The 22177-nt window shown below is 38.0% G+C and overlaps 2 protein-coding genes and 2 long non-coding RNA genes across 10 annotated transcripts; 2 read left to right on the top strand and 2 right to left on the bottom strand.

Annotated features, from left to right (window-relative positions):
* Nucleotides 1-66: 66 nt before the first annotated feature.
* LOC147546497 (S-adenosyl-L-methionine-dependent methyltransferases superfamily protein) lies at nucleotides 67-7534 on the bottom strand. Of its 2 annotated transcripts, XR_015239800.1 has the most exons (3): nucleotides 5541-5657; nucleotides 4787-4839; nucleotides 4510-4653 (listed from the first exon to the last, which is right to left on the bottom strand). XR_015239800.1 is itself a non-coding variant. In XM_086673724.1 (2 exons), the coding sequence occupies exon 1, from the start codon at nucleotides 7386-7388 to the stop codon at nucleotides 5964-5966; it is 1425 nt and encodes a 474-aa protein (XP_086529850.1). In that variant the 5' UTR covers nucleotides 7389-7534; the 3' UTR covers nucleotides 67-412; nucleotides 5541-5963. The 2 variants fall into 2 exon arrangements, 1 of the variants encoding a protein (XP_086529850.1); XM_086673724.1 differs by lacking the exons at nucleotides 4510-4653; nucleotides 4787-4839 and adding an exon at nucleotides 67-412 and having other exon boundaries at nucleotides 5541-7534.
* On the top strand, nucleotides 4497-7476 carry LOC147546498 (uncharacterized). Its single transcript, XR_015239802.1, has 3 exons — nucleotides 4497-4633; nucleotides 5208-6958; nucleotides 7016-7476. It is a non-coding gene; the product is annotated as an uncharacterized LOC147546498 (long non-coding RNA).
* A 1610-nt stretch (nucleotides 7535-9144) lies between the features above and the next one.
* On the top strand, nucleotides 9145-22177 carry LOC147546495 (uncharacterized). Its single transcript, XR_015239801.1, has 9 exons — nucleotides 9145-9377; nucleotides 9513-9674; nucleotides 12594-12694; nucleotides 12809-15389; nucleotides 15543-16243; nucleotides 17160-19137; nucleotides 19467-20047; nucleotides 20133-20245; nucleotides 20334-22177. It is a non-coding gene; the product is annotated as an uncharacterized LOC147546495 (long non-coding RNA).
* LOC147546496 (protein ROS1A-like) lies at nucleotides 10455-21657 on the bottom strand. 6 transcript variants are annotated; one of them, XM_086673722.1, is made up of 22 exons: nucleotides 20234-21657; nucleotides 19954-20085; nucleotides 19602-19739; nucleotides 19265-19432; nucleotides 17102-19069; nucleotides 16618-16986; nucleotides 16146-16236; nucleotides 14452-16036; nucleotides 14247-14326; nucleotides 14015-14099; nucleotides 13838-13929; nucleotides 13684-13752; nucleotides 13521-13557; nucleotides 13335-13417; nucleotides 12556-12996; nucleotides 11957-11993; nucleotides 11815-11872; nucleotides 11451-11590; nucleotides 11291-11356; nucleotides 11087-11201; nucleotides 10960-10998; nucleotides 10455-10865 (listed from the first exon to the last, which is right to left on the bottom strand). In XM_086673722.1, the coding sequence occupies exons 1-22, from the start codon at nucleotides 20835-20837 to the stop codon at nucleotides 10747-10749; spliced, it is 6516 nt and encodes a 2171-aa protein (XP_086529848.1). In that variant the 5' UTR covers nucleotides 20838-21657; the 3' UTR covers nucleotides 10455-10746. The 6 variants fall into 6 exon arrangements, with proteins under 6 accessions (XP_086529848.1, XP_086529843.1, XP_086529846.1 ...); XM_086673717.1 differs by having other exon boundaries at nucleotides 16618-17001; nucleotides 19265-19435; nucleotides 20234-20837; XM_086673720.1 differs by having other exon boundaries at nucleotides 19265-19435; nucleotides 20234-20837.

The following is a 22177-nucleotide window of genomic DNA, read 5'->3' as shown; positions in this document are numbered from 1 at the left end:
ATTATAGAAATCTTTTCTTTTTTACCAAAATCTGCTAAATAAAATAATCTTGCTATTTTGGACGGGTTTTTAAGGGAAGTTTAAACAAAGATTCTTAAATTTAGGCAACTGAATTGTTGATTAAGTTACCTACAAATTAACCTAACTAGGAGGATTACTGTTATATATTTATTTTATTGAGGAGAGGGTAAACCGAGGGAACAAGAAAGAAATTACACAAGGAAACAAGCTTGTTTATACTACAATGAGAAACCATAGTGACAATTCTGTTCCCACCACCACCACCACCACCGCGGATGTTTCAAACCTTCATGGAGTTTATGCTATTGATGGAATAATGGTGGACATACTGAGTAGACTTCCGGCCAAGTCACTTTTGCGGTTCAAGTGTGTAAGTAAGAGTTGGTTATCCCTGATTCAAAAAAAACAAATAATTTTTCTCGTTACACAGTTATCGATCAAAATCAAATCAAAAGATACTTATCCAATATTTCGCGGAAGGATCTGGATTTCTCATACTAGATTTGTTCAAGAGGAGTATTGAAGATGTGAAAACAATTCCGCGTACATGTGTGCGAAAGCGCATACATGGACCTGTTAATGGTATGTTATGTTTCGTCAATAGATTGGAAGGTTTTGTTCTTATTTACAATCTCTGCACTAAGGAAGAATCACCATGGATTACATCAAATTTTTCGAAAAATAATTGTAGGGGTCTTATTTGTCCTCTAAGTGGATTTGGTTTTGACCCTGTTACCCAAGAACATAAAGTATTATTAATTTGGCCGATAAAATATTATTACGTATACCCCCGGCAAGAGGTAATATGTGAGGTATTGACAGTTGGTGAAAATACTTGGAGAACGACAAAACTAGTACTACCGGTTAAAAACTTTAGCCAGGTAAATCCAATTTACTTGAATGGTTCTATATATTGGTTGATATTAAACTCTAAGACCAGGGAGAAATGGTTGGAGGACATATTAGTATTTGATGTTGGAAAAGAGAAATTTAGATTGATAATACCCCCAAACGGTATAAGATATAGGTTCAATCGCGAATTTGTAATAGAAGTTGATGGACAATTAGCAATAATGGAGAGGAGGGGTTGTAATGATCAAAAGAAGGTGACAAACATGAGGGTGTGGACTTATATTGATCAGGACGAGGAAGGTGAGAATAATTATAAGTGGATTTGGGAGATGATTGAATTGCCTTTTTGTTTCCGAAAAGATGAGATTCGTACTATTAGATCAATTCCAGGAAAAGATTTGTTTATGATTACAAGTAACATACTATTTGACTGGGGGAAATTTCCTTGTATTTATTTTTACGACATATAGAAGAAGAAGCTTAGTGAATATGGTAGTTTGCCTCAGCTACAAAAAAAATCTAAGAAGTATTTCATGTTCGTTCTTGAAGAAAGCATTTATCCTGTTGGAGCCCAATTACCAGTCCACGACCAGATGATCACCACCAGTCCACCAACACCCGTGGTTGACACTGAAGGATGGTCTAATACTAGTATAGTAATTAGTGTTTGTTTTTTTTTGGGTTTGTTTTCGACTCTTCATGTTTTTAGGAAGTAAGGACTTTTGTTATAGTTGAGTCTAGTCTGTGTGATCGTTTCAACATATAATAATAAAGCTTAGTTGAGTCTAGTCTTAGGTGTTGTTTGTTTTTTTATTTTTCAGATCTGAAATCTGAATTGGAATCCAATTCAGATTTCGAATGTTTGTTTTTAACATTTAGGTAAATCTGAAATTTCGTCTGAATGGATTATATGTCTGAATCGGCCGAATAATGGTCCATTCTTTTCAGACTTCAAAACAAGTCTGAATAAAATCCAACATCTGAAAAGTTACGAAAGACATATATACCCCTGTTTAATTCTAAAATACAGAACTATATCCATCTTCTTCCTTGTCCTCTCCCTTCTCCACCACCACCACCACCACCACCACCACACGACAGACCATGCCACCACCGAAAACCAACTCGCACCACCGAAAACCAACTCGCACCACCACATGACAGACCCCACCAAATCGCACCACCACCACCACACGACAGACCATGCCACCACCGAAAACCAACTCGCACCACCACATGACAGACCACACCAAATCGCACCACCACCTAAAACCAAATCGCACCACCACCTAAAACCAAATCGCACCACCACATGACAGACCACACCAAATCGCACCACCACATGACAAACCACACCATATCGCACCACCACATGACCGATCTTTGATTAGAGAGGCTGAGGAAAGGGAGAGACGAACCCTCGCCGGATCTGTTAGAGAGAGAGAGACTGAACCTTTGTCGATCTGTGGGACGAAGATCCATCAGAAGAAACCATCCGTAAAATTGTTCAAGTAAAGCAGAACAACTACAACAACTACAACAACTGTTCTTAAAGCTACTAGCATCGCCATTATTAGGTTAAGAGCGAGAGAGAAAATGGGAGAAAACTCAGCTTGGTGTTCTGGTTAATGGTGTTAGAGAGAGAAAGTAAAGAGGGGAAATAGCAGAAAAGTGAGATTGGAGTTATGGGCAATGGTGCTAGAGAGAGGAAGGGAAGGGGGCGGTAGGAGTTTTGATTTTACGAGAGTTTGGGTTTCAAGAGAGTTTTAGGGTTTTGTGAATTAATTGTTTTTTTTGGTAAAAATATCAAATAGGGTATAACTGACAAAATTTTAATTCAGACTTCCCAATTCAGATTTAAAAAACAAACATCTTATTTCTAAAATAGTTAAGCCAATTCAGATTCAGCCAGTTCAAATCCAGACAATTCAGATTCAGACATGAATAAAAAAAAAACAGCACCTCAGTCTGTGTGATCCTTTTAACGTATAATAATAAATCGAATAAAAAGATCCTCATCCATTCTATCACCCATTCTATGTTTGAACAACAACGAGGAAGTACTTTCCTCATACTAGATTTGTTCAACGGGAGTACTACTGAATTAGTGAAAAAATTCCACATACATGATACATGGGAAGGAAAGCGCCCTGTCGGACCTGTTAATGGTCTGTTACGTTCCATCCATAGTTTGGAACATTCTGTTCTTATTTACAATCTTTGCACTAATGAAGAATCACCATGGATTACATCAAATTTTTGGGAAGTGATATTTTGACAATAATGTAAGAAAACTGAGTATCCAAGTAAAATTGTTATATTCAATGTAAAGGAAATCAGAGTGTGATATTATTCAATATGATTTTCAATGTTTACAAAGTCAGATTCTCTTGGTTTATAAAGAGAAATCTTAGAAAGAGAAAATGTCATTATCGTTAGCTAACTCACCGTTAACTAACGCCTAACAAACACTTAACAGTAACTAACTCCCTCACTAATCATTTATTATAATCACACCTGATTTACACCTTTTATACATCTAACAATTGAGCTTTACTCTTATACTCCCCCTCAAACGAACGCCGAACAAGCATGAGTTTGTCTCGAAGAAAGTTGAACTGAGAAAGAGAGAGACCTTTAGTGAATATATCAGCTAGTTGGTGAGCAGTCGAAATATATTGAGGAAGAAGAGTACCATTAGAAACCAGATCACGCACGAAATGGTAATCTATCTCGATGTGCTTCGTTCTAGCATGAAAGACTGGATTATTGGCTAAATGTTTAGCACTCAAATTATCACAGAACAGAGAAGAGGGTAAAGAAATCGAAACCCCCAACTCATGAAGCAGATAGGAGACCCACAACACCTCACTAGCTGCCATAGCCAAAGCCTTGTACTCGGCTTCAGTAGAAGAACGCGCCACAGTGGGCTGCTTCTTAGAGATCCAAACCAGTAAGTTGGAACCCAAAAATACACAGATACCAGTGGTTGAACGCCTAGAATCAGGACACCCAGCCCAATCCGAATCTGAATAAGCCTTGAGTTGAGTTAAATCTGTTTTAGAAAGCATAATACCCGAACCCAAAGTACCTTTTAAGTATCGCAAGACTCGCTTAAGAAGTTGCAAATGAGTTGTTGTGGGAGAATGCATAAACTGAGAAAATGTCATTATCGTTAGCTAACTCACCGTTAACTAACGCCTAACAAACACTTAACAGTAACTAACTCCCTCACTAATCATTTATTATAATCACACCTGATTTACACCTTTTATACATCTAACAATTGAGAATAGTCCCACATCGGAGAATGGGTAACTAGCAACCAAGAATATAAAGAATAGGTCCTCTCCACTCATGGCCAATTGGTTTTGAGTTGGATGGCCACAAACTTAACATGGTATCAGAGCTAGGCCCACACGTGATAGGCTTAAAAGCCACACGTGCTCCACGTCACCCGTAAAGAAAAAAAAAACACACGTGTTAGGCTCAAAGAACGCCACACGTGAGGGGGCGTGTGAGAATAGTCCCACATCGGAGAATGGGTAACTAGCAACCAAGAATATAAAGAATAGGTCCTCTCCACTCATGGCCAATTGGTTTTGAGTTGGATGGCCACAAACTTAACACAATGTAAGTTTACAAAACAGAAAAATGCTTCATTTTAAGCAAATGTAGTAACATGGCCTCGGTTTTTCTGAGAATTCAAAAGGCAATAATACTAACTATATCACCTCCACTTGAAATATGATGCTTCTAAGTGAAATTGTCGCCATGTCCCTGTTACCAGTTTTTATCAGATACCCAGACTGCCTAAGAGTTTGGACATCTAAAAGATGGAACTAAAAAACTAGAACAGAGAGCTAGAAGATCGAATCTGAACTATTAAGTAGTTTTGACAAAACTAATTTACCTCAGAGAAGCGTGCATGGTGGTGACCAGTCTGCTACAACTAGTCCAAGCTTCCTGAACATATAACATTTCTAACAACATGTTCCATTAAAGCTTATAAAAACCGTCGACATTAAGGATGACCCCAACAACACTAATTAAAAAACACACTAATGTCAAATGGCTCGATTACAATTTGACAAATAACACCGCAGATATTTCTCCCATGGTAAAAGGAATTTTGAGCGAGTACATGTATAATTTGTGAAGCCTACTTTAGTTGGGTGTGTATCTTTCCATTGGGGAGACTAGGGTTCAAATCTTACTATTTCCGAAAAATAGTATACTTTCTAACTAAGAAGATCTTTGTAGTAGCATAAGTATACGTGAAGATTCACGGGTGACCTATTAGTCTCGTTGAGAGAGTGATTGGCTTAAAGTAGGCTTGATGAGGAGAAGCATAACAGGACTCATACCAGCATAAAATAAACTGAAACATCCCACAAGACGGCTATGTAAAAGAACCTAAAGCTAAGCTGTCGTATAACAGTAGACAGCAATTTTACTTGACAGCATCCTGAGGTTAAGAACGAACAAATGCAAGGTAAACTCGGATAAAATGCTCTATAATCTTATCATCTGCTTGTATATTTCATCAGTGTGGTAAAATTCATCAAGTGATACTTTGGAAGTTCCGCTTAACCGACCAGAACGAAAAAAAAAAATAACAGTATGAATCATAAGTATGATACAAACTCACAGAAAGTACATATTACCTCAATTCGATCATGAGTTGGTTTCTTCCTTGGAGATAGCTTGAGGAACCAAGTTACGCTTTGCTAGTATTTTCTCGTAGGAGTAGACATATGGCACGAAATATAACAATTTTGAACCCATGAAACGATTCGGTCGTAGCAGATAGCAAATGTTTTGTTCTTCCTAGTCAGTTGACTCAGTTCCGTCTAGTCTGCTGGAAACCGGGTTCTCCCTTTCGCACATAACAAGAAAACTGTAATCCGACAACTAGAAGAGTACTGCGGCAGTGATAAGTTCACTTGTTCATACCTTTAGCCACCTTTAGATCTGAGAACCAAATCTTGAAAATCGTTCATGAAGCTCAAAACCTTTCTTCTGAATAGCCTCGTGCTGAAGTCCAAACATTCGTCCAGGTTATGAAATTGACATTCACAGATAAACTGTCAAAGTTTTCTCATGCATACCATGTACTGCTCCAAACTGGCCGACTTCAACTTCTTCAGAATAGAATTCTCAATGTCATCATAAACAGACTGAATAGGTGTAACACTAGCAATCAGAACGTAATTTTCCTCGTTCCCCACATTTATTTCATACAACTCCGAGAATACCTTTTGTAGTTCACAAATCAACATCTCGTAGAAAGACCTGTTAGTGGGAATGACATTCATCGCAAGAATACCATTACTACATAGAGCCATTTTAGCAGCTAAAAGTACTGAGTGTTGAACAAACTCCAATGGTGGAGCACTTGAACCAATAATAACATCACTAGAATCTAAATCCACCATTATGACATCAAACTTACAATCATCTTTACCACAAACAACCTTTGAATCCAAATATCCATTTGAACCCATGTTTACATCGATCCCTTTCGGCATTCCAAATGCTTTTATAACATCTATACCATCTCCAACAATAATACGAAGAAATTCACTTTCAACCAACCCAAAGTAGCTCTTTGCAACCTTAACAACTATCTCGTCATTCTCCACCCCAAATACTTCAAACCCGAAATGACTATTCAAGAATGTAAGCAGAGCTCCACCACCAATTCCAACACATAGAATACGTGGATTCGAACTAGAATTAATTTGTTGTTCAAGGTACCCAGCAATCAAAGACAAGCTTGCTACCATGGGAGGAAGGTAAGGATGAACCAAACAACTAGTATCAGGCCGAAACTTCATTTCTTCAATCCTAAAATCAACCGAACCCATATTGATTGTATCTGGAATAATTCGTATTTGAGTTTGAACTAAATTTGGCATTCGTTTAAACCTTAATCTCCTACGAAACTCTCTAACCGGAGTTCCATCCAATTCATCTAAATTCTCTATCTCAATATCTTCAACTAGCATTTCACCCGCAGAAGAACCAATACATTTCTCAACCATTAAGCAAGAAATCAGGCTATCTTCATAAGTTAAGAAAGGTATTTCGTTAAACCCATTAATGAAACCCATTTTTGGTGATAAAGCAGTGAGTAGAGGAACTAAACTCTCCTCAAATTTCATCATATACTCGGTGACATTGATAACCGGACGGTTATAAATCACCGGAAAATCATCTTCGTCGTGAGAGAGATTCCCGACGAGGATTAATCGAGAAATCCCGGGTGAGCTTAAGAGAAGTTGGGCATGTCCAGATTTGGTGTTGAAAACCCAATCGTTCTCACGATCTTTGGGAACTAACATCGCCGCAATTTGAGGTGGATCGGAGGTCTGTAAGTGCGAATCGAGAACTGCGATTCTCAGGAAAGGTCCGTAAAGAGCCAGGGTTTTGGTTAAATTAGGGTTAGGAAAAGTAAAGGATATGAACTGAGAAGGGATTAGGGTTTCGAATGTACCTTTCTCTATAGCCATGGAGAAGACTCTGTTGCTTGGTTGATTCCGATGGCGATGCCGATGAACTACGGTGAAGTGCGGACTGAGAAATGGAGGGAAAAATCTTTAGTCCGGAAACGGGAAATGAATTTTTGCGTTGCGCGAACAAACGATTTTGGGTCGATAAAACCAAATGCACTGAATTCTTGTATAAAAAGTAAACAATTTCTTACTCATAGGGACCGTAGTGTGAATAAGTTATTAGACATACTCGTTTGTTAGTATTAGAAATTAGAGGATCTAATCTTACCCGATGTGGTAAATAATGTGTAGAATAGGATAATAGTTAATGGTAGGGATGATTTTATCCACCTTACAAGATTATGCTCGATTCTAACCCATCTATATAGTGAAGTTGTGGAGGTATTTGCAGTGTACAAGTTGATACACGAGGATGCTCTTTCATGTGAATATGATTTCTAATAGGAGACATCTTGTTCTGAAATTTGTTTAGTATCCCGAAAAAGACGTATACGGTATCAATAACATTAATTTAATAAATAAATTGATGTTGTCAAATCTTCTGTATACGATGAAATCTTAATTATACTGCGTCGTAAAAGTCGTTACATCGCGCCTATTGAAAAAAAGAACAATGTGTATAATCATAACTCAATATCTGCGAAGCTGGCAATGCAGTAAAGTGTATGGTGTGACCGGCGCGTATCTCGCAATTAACGTTTTTAGAATGAGTAATCGCGATCATGTGATTCACGAATCTGTCTAGCGATGGAATGCTTATGTAGTACTTGCTATGTATGAATGTTGTAGATACGTAAAAAATATCGTTGATATTAAAGCCATAGTTTTGCAATACTAATGCATATTGATTGAAAGGCAATACTAAACTTATGTTCTTGTTCCGCTTCATCCAATTGGGGTTACGAGTTACATGCATATGGGATGATAACAGAGGTTGTTTGTTACAAGAGATCTGTTGCAGAGCAAGTAAGAATTATTTTCACACAAACTTAGTATTGTCGCGGATGAAAAACAACGACAACAACAATTAAGTACGGGACAATAGATATTTAACGTTCTAAAGATCTACAACCTAGGAGTCTTGTGCATATGTTCTTCTCGTGAAGGTGAACAGATATTTTATTATACGATTAGTATCAGATGACAAGTAAGTTTTCTTTCAACCAATATTTAAAATCATTTGTAAATGAAATAGATACCACTAGGATAAACGACATCCATATGTTAGTTTTCTATAGAATACCTCGTTTATTTTACGATATCGACTGTAAAACGTTAGTATTTTTTTGTCAAATTTTTTACTTCATTAAACTAAACAATGAATACAAAATTGGGGCATAACTTAACCTTGCAATTTAGCTCCATCTGAATATATATAGTAGCATTCATTTATGCGTAGAACTCCGGATTATTTGCTAAGAATCACATCAAAACTTCCGAAAATGATTTTACATCAGATTATATATGGTGAATATTTAACATACATAAGAAACAAAAAGGGCGTCCATAGGTGACTCCTTTTTTATTTTTTCTCTGCCACAGTTCTTAGCGCCCTCGCAGATGAAACAGACCAAGTATGTGCTCGGACTGAGACTAGTCCATGCTGCGCCTGAACCAAAAAAATTAAGCCAAGGAATCCAAAAAATAAATATCCGGAGCTCCAGTCGCGTGACCGTAGCATAGTTTTTTTTGGATGAGACCCGTAGCGTAGTTGGTGCGCGAAATAAAATGAGATTGCGGATCTGGCGGGCACGTGATACTTCAATTTCAAAATTAGAGCCCAAAAAGGAAATAAATGGAGGGAAAGATGAAAAGGCGGCAAATTTTCCCCCGACATCCAAAATCAAAACCCGAAAATATATTCGACTTCAACTTCTAGTTGGTGGATCGATCACTTCAGATCTGCTTTTATCTGATCCAGATAATGGTAAGGAACAAAGCATTTCTTCTATTTCTCGAACAGTCGTCTTCAACCTTCACCTTCAGGTGTGTCATTCCTCCATTCTCTGAAACATTCCGGTTTCTGAAACCCCAACTCTAGGTATCTTGATTATCAAGAGTTTTTGTTTAGGACTAGTGCCGATTGCTTTTCCGCATTTAACTGTTTCTTTTTTATTGCAGATCCATCACTTTTTCTGTATGTAATTTGGTAACCGGATAGTTAGATCGATGTTTACTCAAGTTCAAGTGATGCTCAAGCAGATACAGTTCGATAATATCTAAGAGCTGTCCAATTGTTTAAGCAGATACGCTGATCAAACACTTCGGCTGATGCTTCTTCTGGTAAGATTCGTTTACTTCCATAAGGATTACTCTGTTTTTGCAGTCGTTGCTAGTTCTGGTGATGATGATGGTCATATTTGTTTTCTTGATTTCGCACCTGACTATAACTGTTTCTTGATCGATTCATTGAATGATTTTTTGATTTATATTAAGATCAGCACCTTTCGCTAGTACCGGAAAATAGTCAGTCCTTAGCTTGTCTAGACCAATTTCTTCACATATTTTTCTTAGTATTTTAACGAGATCCAAGAGATGATTGTATGTTTGCTTGATAACTTTCTAGATGTTCAATTCTGTCAAATTTCTAGTATTGATGTTTCTTGTTATGGTCAATTATAACTGTTACTGGTACTCAAGAATAGGTTTGTGATATTAGAAACACAAACATATGAATTGCAATTTACTTTGCAAACTAGTGAGGGAGGTAATTGTTTGCTTACTGTTTCTAGGCAAAAGAAAGCAAAATTCGAAGAACTGAGACGTTTTAGGGTTTACGATTTTGTATAGGGGGTCTATAGTTCTTTTGACTGATTTCTTTGTTGCCATGTAGTATTTGGTATGGGAATTTATCCACAATTTGTTGGTTTCACAAGGTAAAGCTATGATAGGACCATTAAGAGGTGGTTATATTCAGGTTTAGTTAGCCTATTAATAGTTGGTGGTAATCAAATTGAGCTACATGTGATGTCATATACAGTAGTTGTATCAGTAACCCAGTTAAAATTCCCGAGTGATGGATTAATAAATTAAAATAGAAAAATAGCCAGTACTTCCTCGTCAATGTAATTTCCTTTTCTATTTTAGCCCCAGCTACTTTATAGAAGAATGGCTCGATATCGAGCATGTAACAAATAATCATCATGATGTAAATTCATTTACAGTCTACAATCCCATTCTTGTGGGGATTTACAATTGTATCCTGTTGTATTAACTAGCATCTGAGGCAACTGTGCATTTCTTGTTAAAGGATTTACCAATTTATGTTCTGTTTGTCAAGAATCTGTTCTACAAACAAACAGATTCTGGCAAGGAACTTTGTGCTGTCTCGCAATTTTCATCTCTGAGTTATGATCTATTGATTGCCTGTACTTGTCTTATTCCTAACCACTCTGCTTGCTGGAAAATGTAATCTAGCCATTAGAGGACGTGGTGCCCTAGATTTCTGGTCAAATCCCCTCACACAAACATAACCTGCAACCAGTATTCTTTTGTCAATTGTTAACTTATCATATAATATATAATTGACATACCAACAACAAGATGATCTGTTGATTTAGTTTCATACCTTTCCAGAAGCAGCTTTGAATTTCCTGTGTTGTTTGACCTAGAAACAACAAAAAAACGTTTTACAGTCAGTCAGTTGTCTTGATTTCTTTGGTAAAGTTACAAATCATCTGTCTCCATTTCGGTACCTTTGAATATTGATGGTACAGAGGTTCCAAATAGAACAGTTCGTCTTGGCAGATTCCATATTGAGGCCCTTGGAACAGCTATTGGATTAAGACTAGACTCATGGTCAGCGAACACCTGTATGGATATAATATATTCAGTTGCTTGACACTAAAATTTGATAGGGATGAATAGAAAGAACTGAATAAGAGGATTATATAATTTACCTCGTTCACTTGAAAGTATGTCCCATTCAATGGAAAGCTCCCTCTCATTGCTGTTCTGCAAGGTATCTGCTCATAGCGTGCATGTCAATCAACATATGAAAGCGAGATTGCTAATAAATATATCTCGGGTCGCAACAGAGTCAATGTTTGTATTACTCACCAGAAGCGTTCCTCTGACAATTTGAGAGTTTGCCTCACGTACACTGTTACATGAAAAGCATGTCTTCTCATTGCATAGGTAGCCTGCTACTTGAGAACCACGACAAATTTCAGGCGGTTGTGTAGATTCTGCGGTTTCACCTGATATTTACCATTGACTAATTAGTGATGATTCATAACCCATTCGGATAACTCATTATCAGCCGTACGGTAAACAACCTCCAGCTCCAAACGACCAAGAAATTAGAAATATGCCAGCTTAACAGCCCAATCTTTTATTGTTATCATGTTTGAAATGCGAAGAATCGTGTTCGTTTGGTTTGGTACAATTGGACCATAAGAGAATTGTATTATTATGTGCTTACCTGGTGTCCATATTGCAAGAAGGTACGAACAATGATCATCGGGTTCTCGTCTTGGCACCTGTAATCAAAACCATATAAGGGGTGCCTATAGGGACAAATGACAAAATACTTTATGACAGTAATGGTTACAAGAATAACTTACCTCTTTCAGTAGAGGGTGTGAATCTGGAAGTTCATAGCTGCAGTCAGGGGGAATAATTTGTTAGCATAAGGCCATCATGGTTTGGCTAAAATTTCAGTTCCTTGAAAATTTGTTATATGCCTTGCTTATATAAATCATTTCATTACATTCTGCTGCACTTTCAGTACAGGTCTTTCTGTGTCATAGTCTTGAGGCATTTCTAGCTAACCAACATTGCTTTGAAGTAACCCTAGACAAGAACTTTATATTGGATCATTTCAAAGTCATATGATTAGAGAAACTTGTTTCCGAAAACCATTTTACATTGTTCTTGTGAACACATGGACCTATCTGTCGTTTCTCTCTTAGGCGAAGTACGCTGGCAGTATGTATGACTTCAAAGTCGGTTTCACATGCTCAAACTCATCATTTTGACCCATAGCTGGCTATATTTGGCTAATGCTCAAACCTAGCATGCCCCTGACTACTCGCTAAATAATGCTCCTAACTCAACTTACTAATGTTTAAGCCACCCCATATAGAATATCTTTATGCATTGGGTGCCTCACAGTACAATTTAAACCCTAATTGCTAGAAGATGGTTTTAACATTGCACTTACACTTGGTGTTCTGTTCTAAGTCGGTTCACATTCTTCAGCTTGGTTATTGGGATCGAAGCAGCTTGTGGAGTCAATGCAACTAGAGCTTTGGAGACATCTCCCTCTTGGAGTTCAATCTTGTTTTCTTCCATGTAATTTTGTAAGTTCAACGTGAATTCTTCAATGTTGAGGTCGATTGAGGGAATTTCATTGGGGCACTCATAGTAAGCATCCTCTATATCACTCTCTGGTATTTCTGTATATTCATTCTCAGGTGACATTGGCTCTTCAATAATTGGTTCGCAGTCATTCTTTCGCAATCTTGCGTCCCACAGCAGACCTTCTTCTAGTAAAGGAAATGGCATTGGGTTGGCACCCATGGCTGGATTTTGATTGCCTGTAACAGGAACTGATGAAGTCACAATACCTTTTTCCTCTGGTCCCGGCAGCGCAAGCCTTGCACTACATCAAAAAATTATAATTTCAGTTTGTGAACAAAATTGCTTGTTTTGCAGCTTTTGCTAAGGAAAGGTGTATAAACTTCCATTCGATTCCCCTGCAGAGTTTAGCTACATAAGTTTTCCCAAGTGACATTCTACAGGTTTCTCAATTATCTATAGCAGTCTACATGGAAGACTTTTTGAAGTGATTACATTCGTGAATCTTTCTAATGGGGTTCTTATTAATTAAATCCAGAAATAGTGTCTGCATATTGCTGTTTTTGTTGATTTGTGATTTCAGTGTTCATCTAACAAATTAATGATAGTAACAAGTTGCAATTTTAGGAATGAGAAGTAGACCTTGCAAATGCACTTGCGAAGTGTTTACATTCTGCTCTCATTGGACAGGCATTGCAATTTGGCTTGCTCTTTGTACAGAAAACCTGCAGGGAGCTCCATGCAAGCAGATTCAATTTAGCCAACATTAATGATCAACACATGATTGTAAGATAACAATTTTACAGTCTTAGTTAGTCCAGTACACACCTTTCCGAATGTTATCAACTGATAATGCAGCTCATACCTGTTGTTCCATGATGATAAACAACGCAAAAATATATTTAGAAAACTAAATTTGTACGTATTAGAATATACAGAGTTGAAGGCAGTTATCACTAATATGTAACTCTAAAAGGAAGTAATTGTTTACAATGTCCGTTGGTCAAGTTTGCAGAGCCGTGGCCAAAGATATTTCTGAACTGTGTCCAGCATTGGATACCTATGCAGGAATACAAGGTTAGCATGTTTCAGGGGAGAAAATCATATTGTTTTTTTTTTTTGGTATTTCAATGTAGATTACTGACATTTCTAATAGATGCAGCTGAAGGGACTCAGGCAATGGTTGGAGTGGTACCCATCCTAGTCTGATAGCAATACGCCCGACATTTGTGTCAACCTATTCCAAATTCAAACAGATGAAGGTTGTTAGTTTTGAATCTTCCAACATGTATTTCTTATTCAATTTCCAATACAAATCTTACTGGGAAAGCAAGGTGATGAAGTGTCAAAAGCCGAATACACTCAACACTTTTTAGTCCCAACCCTCTTATGCTTAACAAGTATTCCCTGCAAGTAGCAAAACACATTAGATTTCAGGACCAAAATGAAAGTATACTGTATGCTGAAATACATGCACTAGCTACAAACCTAGAGTGGGGGCGCTTCAATCTTTAAGTCATGCTTATGAATAATTATATAAATTTGTTAACTTACTTTGCTTTGTCAGGGGGGACATCCCTCAACCACTCAAGGTCTATACTTCCATGGTCTTTTACAAGTCTGTCGAGGAAAGCCTGTAAACCAAGCCATAATGTTCAGCTTCAACAGGAGTTGCATAAATAAAAGGTTTTTATCAATCTGTGGTGCTAAAGAATTAACTTCTTTCAGTTGTTGGCTCATTAGAGATGCCATTCCTCACCTTAATTCTCTCTGCAAGCATGTTATTCATTCCTCGTTCTTTTATTGCTTTGGCAAGTTCACTAACATCTGCAGATCTAACTGCTTCCCAGTCCAGTGAGTCCATTGTACTGTTATTTCGTTCTCCTTTAAAACCTTTCTGATATGCATCTCTGCGCAAGCTATCCCAGTCAAATTCCTTTTTTTCTTTCTCGGCCTTTCCCTTGGCTTTTGCAGCATTTATTGTTTCTGCACTAGAGATCTTCTGAGCATGAACTTGGTGCGGTCTACTGCCAGTTCCAGCTTGTGTGCCAACAAGGTCTTTAGGTTCGGTGACTAAAGCACATTGATGTTGGACCTTCTCTTCCTGAGCTCTTAGAAAATTGTTGCTGGAACCCTGGTGTTTTAGGAGTGCTTCTTTGGCTGGATTTAGTATGGAGTGTTCTAGATACTTGTTTGATGGCAGGTATGTGCTAGCCATGGATGCAGTCGCAGTGTTTGTTGATGACTCGTGAGGTTTTACAGTTTCCACAGTTTGGATAACCCTTTGGCCTATTGGGTTCAAATCTTTTATTGACGTGATGTCGGAAGTATTTGAAGGCAAAGAAAACCCACTTTTTGCTCCTGATATCTCTGGGCAGTTCACTTCCTGTACTCCTGAATCTGGGGCAAGATGCAACAAGTAACTACTGGAATGGGTGTTGCACAAATCTGTAAGGGGAAAATCAGAATTTGAGGAGTAGATTGGAAATGAGTTTTTCCATCCATCTGCTCCATTTGTGGTTACTCTTTTCTTTTCCCCTTCCATGCATTCTGATTGTTTATGACCACTTTTGGAATTCAGATATATTGAGAAGTTACCACTTCCATGACTACAATATTCTTGTGATGTAGGTTTACCTCCCATTTGCAGCAGCTCTGCAAAAGTAGGATTACTTGAACTGTTCGATGTACACTTAGGTGAGTGATTTGTTTCTGAGTTGAAATGCGAGCACTGCCTGATCCTTTCATCTAGGCCATGGCTTGAAGTATTTACGTAGTTTTGAGATGAAACTACATCTTCCAAAACTCTCCCATCCTCTCCTAACGAACTTGTGTACTTTGTCCTTGCAGTTATGCACCCTTCGGCTTGTTCAGGTTTGGACAACTCCACTGAATTTTGAGACGAGACAGTTGACTGTTGTGATGAAACAATGCCATCCAGTGTTATCCTCTCCTCTACTTCTACCAAAGTCTCACACCTTGTACCTGGGGTCGAGGTCTCTGTTCCAGTTTCTAGTGATTGCTGGTACAATTCCGTTCCTTCTGAAAAATTTATTTGGCTTCCTTTTGAAATATCTGCTAAGGAACCACCTAAGTTGCTTCCAAATGATTCATTGCTGTGTTCTTTCTCCCTCTCTTCTAAGTCCACTTCACATATGCTGATAAAATCTTGGTTGCACACTTGTTTTTTTGACACATTTTCATGCCAATTGATATTTGCATCCGAATCTGGTACGCACCCATCTGGCTCTTCGATCAATACAGCTAGTTGTTCTTTGTGGCATGTCCGACTGTTGTTTGCTGATTTGTGTGGGAATCGCGCCACAAGGGACATGAAGGCAGAACTGCAAAAAAGAACAAGTCTGTCAGAATCGTATTCTTTTTGTTATATCATTACTACAAGACAAACCCCCTCTAACAAAAACAAATATGCTATTCAAACTTGAGGCTTACCTAGAGAGATGGTCAGAGACATTCTGAGTAAGAAAGACACCAACTACTGAATCCACGACGGATCCTTTCCACTTTGTGAAGCGTCTATCTCCTGCAAGGTATTATTCTTTATTACTAGATATTCATTATAAATGGAATTAGCAGTTCAACTTGTTTTCACTAACTCCGGACTTGGTTAGGTGTGTATTTAAATTAGTTTTTCTACATAACTATGGTATGAAGTTGTGATCAGCTCAGCGGCAAAGAGCTACTTTCACTTATTCATTCACATGAACCAGAACACTGACAGAATGCAGCAATGTGCACTGCATGCATTTTGTTCGTTAGGATTATCCCAAATATTAAGGTCAATGAAGACACCTATTTTTTCAATTTGATTCTACCTGAAGCAACACCTTCCATTACTTGGACATTGTTAACGTCATATAATTGGAAGATATTATGAAGCAAATATGTAGGACTAGTTTGGTACCTTGAATGAGATGCATGCGAGCAATGAATGAGTCTGCCCTTCCACGAAAAACTTTTCTTTCTTCTTCCCACCATTTTTCTTTATCTTGATTAGTTCCTTCAACACCATCACTGCTGTCAATACCCATAAGAAGCTTCCAGACTCTATCCGTTTCCGGGTCAAGGTTGACTTTAGGCCGTAACTGCCGTTTCTTGATAGGATTGAACATCCCCTCGTAAGGAACCATTTGGGCCTCTCCCCTAAATGGAACCAATGCACTTTTCTCTGCCATCGACAGATTTTTCCTTTCATCGTTGATACTTAGATGGTCTAATTTGTGTATGATGTCATCTATGGAAAACTTAAATTGCCATGGTAATTCCAAGGGACCTGCAACAGAATTCCCTGAGGAGTTTCTATTGTTAGTAATGAAGGAAATGATTAAGAAAACAACATATTAACCCGAGAAAGAAAACAAAAGTAGCACACTGCAAACAGGAATTACCTCTTGATTTTGCACTTGCTTGGTGATCTTTATACACAAGAGTTCCATTTTTATGCAGGTTCTCATTGTTTATACTGGACTGGGAGACTGAATTCCCAGAACTGAGGGTATTCCGCCTTTTCCTTGTCTTCTTAACCTGGTTATCTAGAAGTGTCAGGTCTTTTGTGCAGTCTCGCTGCCGGGGAATATTCTCGACTCTTAGTCTAGCACCAGCTGTTGGTGGCACTTTCAAAGGAGTTTTTGGCATTGAGTTGCAATTGGACGTTGTACTACGGGAGGTCAAATCAGAGATCTGTGAAGGTCCGTTTGACATGTTTTTAGTTATTATTTCTTTCTGAACACAGCTCATTGATGTTTGAGAACGTTGAAGCTCATCACGGGTCACCCAAATAGGTTTTTGGTTCTGTGAAGTCAGTCCTGCAAAAGTACTCTGCAATCTGCAGCTTTGTTGGTTTTCAAGAACATGTGGGTGTACATTGGGCTCAGAATTTATCACCCCACTCTGTCTTTCTTTTGCACCAATGATATTTCCCAATTGAGGGGACAACCCTCTGTTTTTGACAAGTGATGCAAAATGGTTGGCTCTCATATTATTAGCTTTGCACGCCATTGCTTCTCTTGCACCTTCCAGAAAGTGTTCAACAGGAGTACTAGAATTGACTGCCATTTGATCTATATCTGTCCTCCTTTTCTTGATAGCTTCTGGGTTTTGTAGCTCAACACTGCTGCTGCTTAGCTGGTACTGATTTCCCTGAAACTTTTGATGATTGGCGTGCAAAATGTTCCAATGCTTCATAATAAAATTCATTGAGAGGCTCGTCTCATCCACTGCATTGAAGAACCCTCGCTTTGAACCCCTTGCTTGTTCGCTTGCTGCTACATACTCTGAATTGTTTTGGCTTACTAGTCCAGTATTGGTAGGCGATCTGAATCGTACAGCGTTTCCATAGTTACCATTATCAGATTCAGTTTGATAGACTGCTGAGCCTGTCTTTGCCAAGATGTTTTTGTTATTGGTAAGGATATTCAAATTTTCCGTTGGTCGTTCTTTCCTTGTGGGAGGTAGGGTGGTGGGAGCAGGCCTATCAGGCAATGAGATGATATCATCAAGAGTCTTAAATGAGGAACAATTGAGATCAAATGGAAGTCCTACTGGTGAATTTTCTACCACAATTTCTTCTATCTGGTCCATCTGCACGACTGATTTGGTTGCTGGAGTACTCTTAATTCCAGTGCATATTTCTCGGGCTTGGGGTTCTGATCTTCCATTGAAGGTCAACCTGCTCGGAGAGCTGTCTACAATGCTATTCAGTAGCCCCTCCTGGTAATCCGTATTGTTGCTACCACTAACATCTATTGTATCTTCGTCCAAGTTAAACAAAACCTTTTTGCATGATTTCTCGACAACCTGATCAGTGTTGATCTCCTTTGTGACATTGGCAGAGGGAGTTTCTGAGGTTTTAACAGCATTTTTCCTTACATACTTCCTTTTTGCGGGCTGATTTTCTTTTGTATGAGGCTGCTTGGTGTAGGAGTATGGAGTCTTTCTTGGTTTTTTGCCTTCTATCACAACTCTGGGTCTGATTTTTTTTCGTTTAGGCTTCTGCTGTGGTGTCTTATTCTGCTCCATAGTGGGTTCTTTTGTCTCATTGTGGTTTTGATTTTCTTTTAACATTGTAGAGACATCAACCGATGATGAGTCCATAGACTGTATTATTGAGTTTCCGTGTGGGAGTTCAGTACCATTTTCCATTGATTGATTAACTGCATTCTGCTCTTTGTTCTTTACTGAGTCCGATCCTTCTTCACGAATAATTATTTCAGCATTATGGTTTTGTGCTTTCTTATCACGAGCTGGTGTTACAGGCGAACATTGAAAAGATATAGTACCATTTGAGACTGCATCGGCAAATCTTCTTGGAGAAGAATTAAGGTCGAACATGGGATTAGAAGAGACAGGAAATCCATCTGTAGAATTGAAGTACAATTGGCATTTAGTGTTACAAAGTGAACAGAATATGATCTTATTTATTCAGGTAAGTATAGAAAATAATTACTAGAATCAAAACAACTTCAGTTGAGGTGGTAATTTGTGACCTATTCCATCCAACATCAGTATGAAATTATTTGGAAACAATTAGACGAAGTTATGTCATCACTTACACTGGTGCATATGCTGCGAGTAGTTGCTGCTATTCGCCATGCTTGGGCTACTTGAAATATTCTGATTATGAACTGGGAGATTTGATCCTTGCGGGCTGCTCTTAATTTGAGAATTTGAAATCAAAATTCTTTGACCGCTTGCCGCATTATTTCCTCTCTGCGGACCTGCTGCTAATATTGAAAGATGATCTTATTTATTCAGGATAATGACATTTCGGACGGGTTACAACTACGCACAACCAAAAGTCCAGTCGAGTGGTAATTCTCAATCATTTCAGTCAAAACATTAATCCACTAACAAATGTCTGAATAAAAGAGCAAGAGTTTTGTCACTTACACTGATGTATATGATTCAAGAGGTTATTATTCACTACGTTTGGGTTGCTTGAAACTCTTTGATTCGTGACCGGCTGATTTGATGCTTGCGGTCTACCATTAATTTGGGAACTGGAAATTGGAATTGTTTGACTTCTCGCTGCATTATATTATTCACTCCGTTAGAATTGCTGCTTTCACTAAACAAGAGATGATCTTATTTATTTGACAAGAGATAACTGATTCGTGCAGCTAAAGTATTTCAGTTGAGCGATAATTTACAATTTCTTCATTCTAGCATAAAGATCATATTACTTGGAAATGGAAGCTTTTCATACAAATGAGAAATAAAAAGCAGTAGTTTTGTCACTTACACTGATGTATAAGATGCGGGTAGTTGCTATTATTCACCAAATATGGGTTGCTTGAAAAATATTGGTTCCTAATCGGCGGATTTGATCCTTGCAGGTTATTGTTAATTTGAGAATTCGGCATTGGACTGCTTACTGCATAAATTTTTCCCATTTCATATTAGAAATCATTTCTATTTCAGGATAATGAAGTACTGAAGTGGTGCAGAACTAAAAGATTTCAGTTCAATATAAATTCTTCATAATCAAAGCACAAAAAAAAAGCAAGAGTTTCGCAACTTACTTTGAGTTTGAGGTATATGATGGGAGTAATTACTATTATTCAACACGTTCTGGTTTGTCGAAAAAAATTGGTTTGTAACAGGTGGATTTGGTCTTTGCAGGTTACCATTAATTTGGGAACTGGAAACTGGAAATCTCGGATTACTTGCTGCATGATTACTCCCTGTGCTTGTTAGAACAGCTGCAGCACCGGAAGCCGTTTCACTGAGAGCCAAGAGTTCTGCAAAACCGATATCACTCCAATCCGAGATTGTGCTACTCAAACAATCAACAATGTTGTCAGGCCCCTTATCGCTCCCAACCATTCCTGTTTGCAAGGTATTACCATTTCCTCTATTTTGATTCACATAACCCATTGAATTAAAACTTGAATTCATTACTCCAGTAGAAGTAACAGTCTGAGGAATCTCTTGGTAAAACTCAGTCGGATTTCCGACGGAGTTAACCCAATATGGCAAACCTGGTTGACTCACTTGTCTGTCATTAGAGATTGGTTGTGGTCTTATTGGGGTAGGTTTTGCTGGTGTTCCTGGAATCCAAGTACCCTGAACCCTAACCTCTTCTTCCTGCATCATCATCAATCTGTTGAAGTCCATCTCCTGCATGCGTTTATACTCTAAGGATCTGCAAAAATTCAATCTTTTTTTCTTCTTCTTCCTTTCCCTTTCTCAATCTCTTATCTTCTACCTCAACAAAATCAGCCTTTCTAGGTGAGTTGTTGGTAAATCTCATCCTACCTGAATTCCCATTGCTTCTACCCCCTTCCAAAACTAAACTGATTTGCTTAAATCCCAATCAGAACCAGCTGAGATGCATAGAAAATACAGAAAAAACCTTGGGTTTTTCCTTCTTGTCGAAGTTTCATGTCAAAATCTTAAGAAATCACACTTAATGGACTAAATTTAATTCTCAGATCTCCTGAAAATAAACACCAGCTATTTTCCACTTGTTGGTGAACAAGCAAAGAAAGAGATCTTAAGAAGAAGAAGATAATACCACCCAAAAATCTGAAATAAATTAGAAAATTATCCAAAGCTCTTAAATTTCGTCTAAATTCAGAATGATAAAATTGTGGGTCGTCAGGATTGATCACTAACTCCAGCATAAACGACCCAAAATCTCAATAAAATCCACCCGATCTCAAAATTTACTCTACAGATATCAGAGACAGAGAGAGAGAAGAATAGATAGAAATTAAAAATATAAATTAGTAATTACCAAATCCACCTCATAAATTATAGCTTCCCTAAGGTGATTTACACGCCGGTGTGGTCAGTCAATGCCATGAAAATCGATCTTCAGATGGTAACACCAAACAAAACCGGAATTTTAGAGATAGAGAGAGAAAGAAGAGAAGAAAAGTAGAAAAGAGTATCTCGAGTATTTTTATATCTTTGTTTCTCCCTCGTTTAACTGAAATAAAATAAAAAATTATTTACAAAATACTTACGTACTTTAATCTCACCACTAGGGTCAAATACGTATTTTTCAGTTCTCTAAATCTGTAGGTTATTCTGTAATTTCCCTTAAATTTAGAGGTGTTTATTAAGGTGGGTGGACTTAGCCCTTGAGACTTGGCGTGAGTCTTCTAACTGGACCGCCGAACACGTGAGCGAAAATACCAGTCCGTGATCGGAGTTTTATTCACCCACTTTACAAGTAGCCAGTTACTATTGAGTAGTATCATCTTTCTTTCATCCGTTAGTTGTGTAATTGAAGTGGTCAAACGACTTTAGATGACACTAAATTCTACTCGACTAGCTAGTGAGTTTATCTCAAACGTTTTTTTGACCTTCAAGCCGCCTGTCTGAATGTCTGATGATATCAAATCAGATCAGACGGGGGTACGGGTTATGTTCTGTTATACCCTATTCTTTTTGTAATACTCATACCTTGTTGGAAAACTTAAATTTTATCATAAGTCTATGTGCAGATAAATCTTTAA

The sequence above is a fragment of the Eschscholzia californica genome, unplaced genomic scaffold, assembly GCF_041429995.1.
Source record: "Eschscholzia californica isolate CP2 unplaced genomic scaffold, dmEscCali1.0.p SCAF_4, whole genome shotgun sequence".
Classification (NCBI taxonomy): domain Eukaryota; kingdom Viridiplantae; phylum Streptophyta; class Magnoliopsida; order Ranunculales; family Papaveraceae; genus Eschscholzia; species Eschscholzia californica.
The sequence above is the reverse complement of the archived record's forward strand: the minus strand, read 5'-3'. Positions and strand labels throughout refer to the sequence as shown.

Bases quoted from the DNA above. Each gene is read 5' to 3' on its own strand.
- LOC147546497 (XM_086673724.1), bottom strand. From the start codon at position 7,388: ATGGCTATAGAGAAAGGTACATTCGAAACCCTAATCCCTTCTCAGTTC.
- LOC147546496 (XM_086673717.1), bottom strand. From the start codon at position 20,837: ATGCAGGAGATGGACTTCAACAGATTGATGATGATGCAGGAAGAAGAG. The intron at 19,740-19,953 runs GTAAGTGACAAA...AATATAATGCAG, and splicing joins CCCGCATCTTATACATCAGT to CGAGAAGTCAAACAATTCCA. The intron at 19,070-19,264 runs GTAAGTGATGAC...TCAATTCTACAG, and splicing joins CTCGCAGCATATGCACCAGT to ATGGATTTCCTGTCTCTTCT.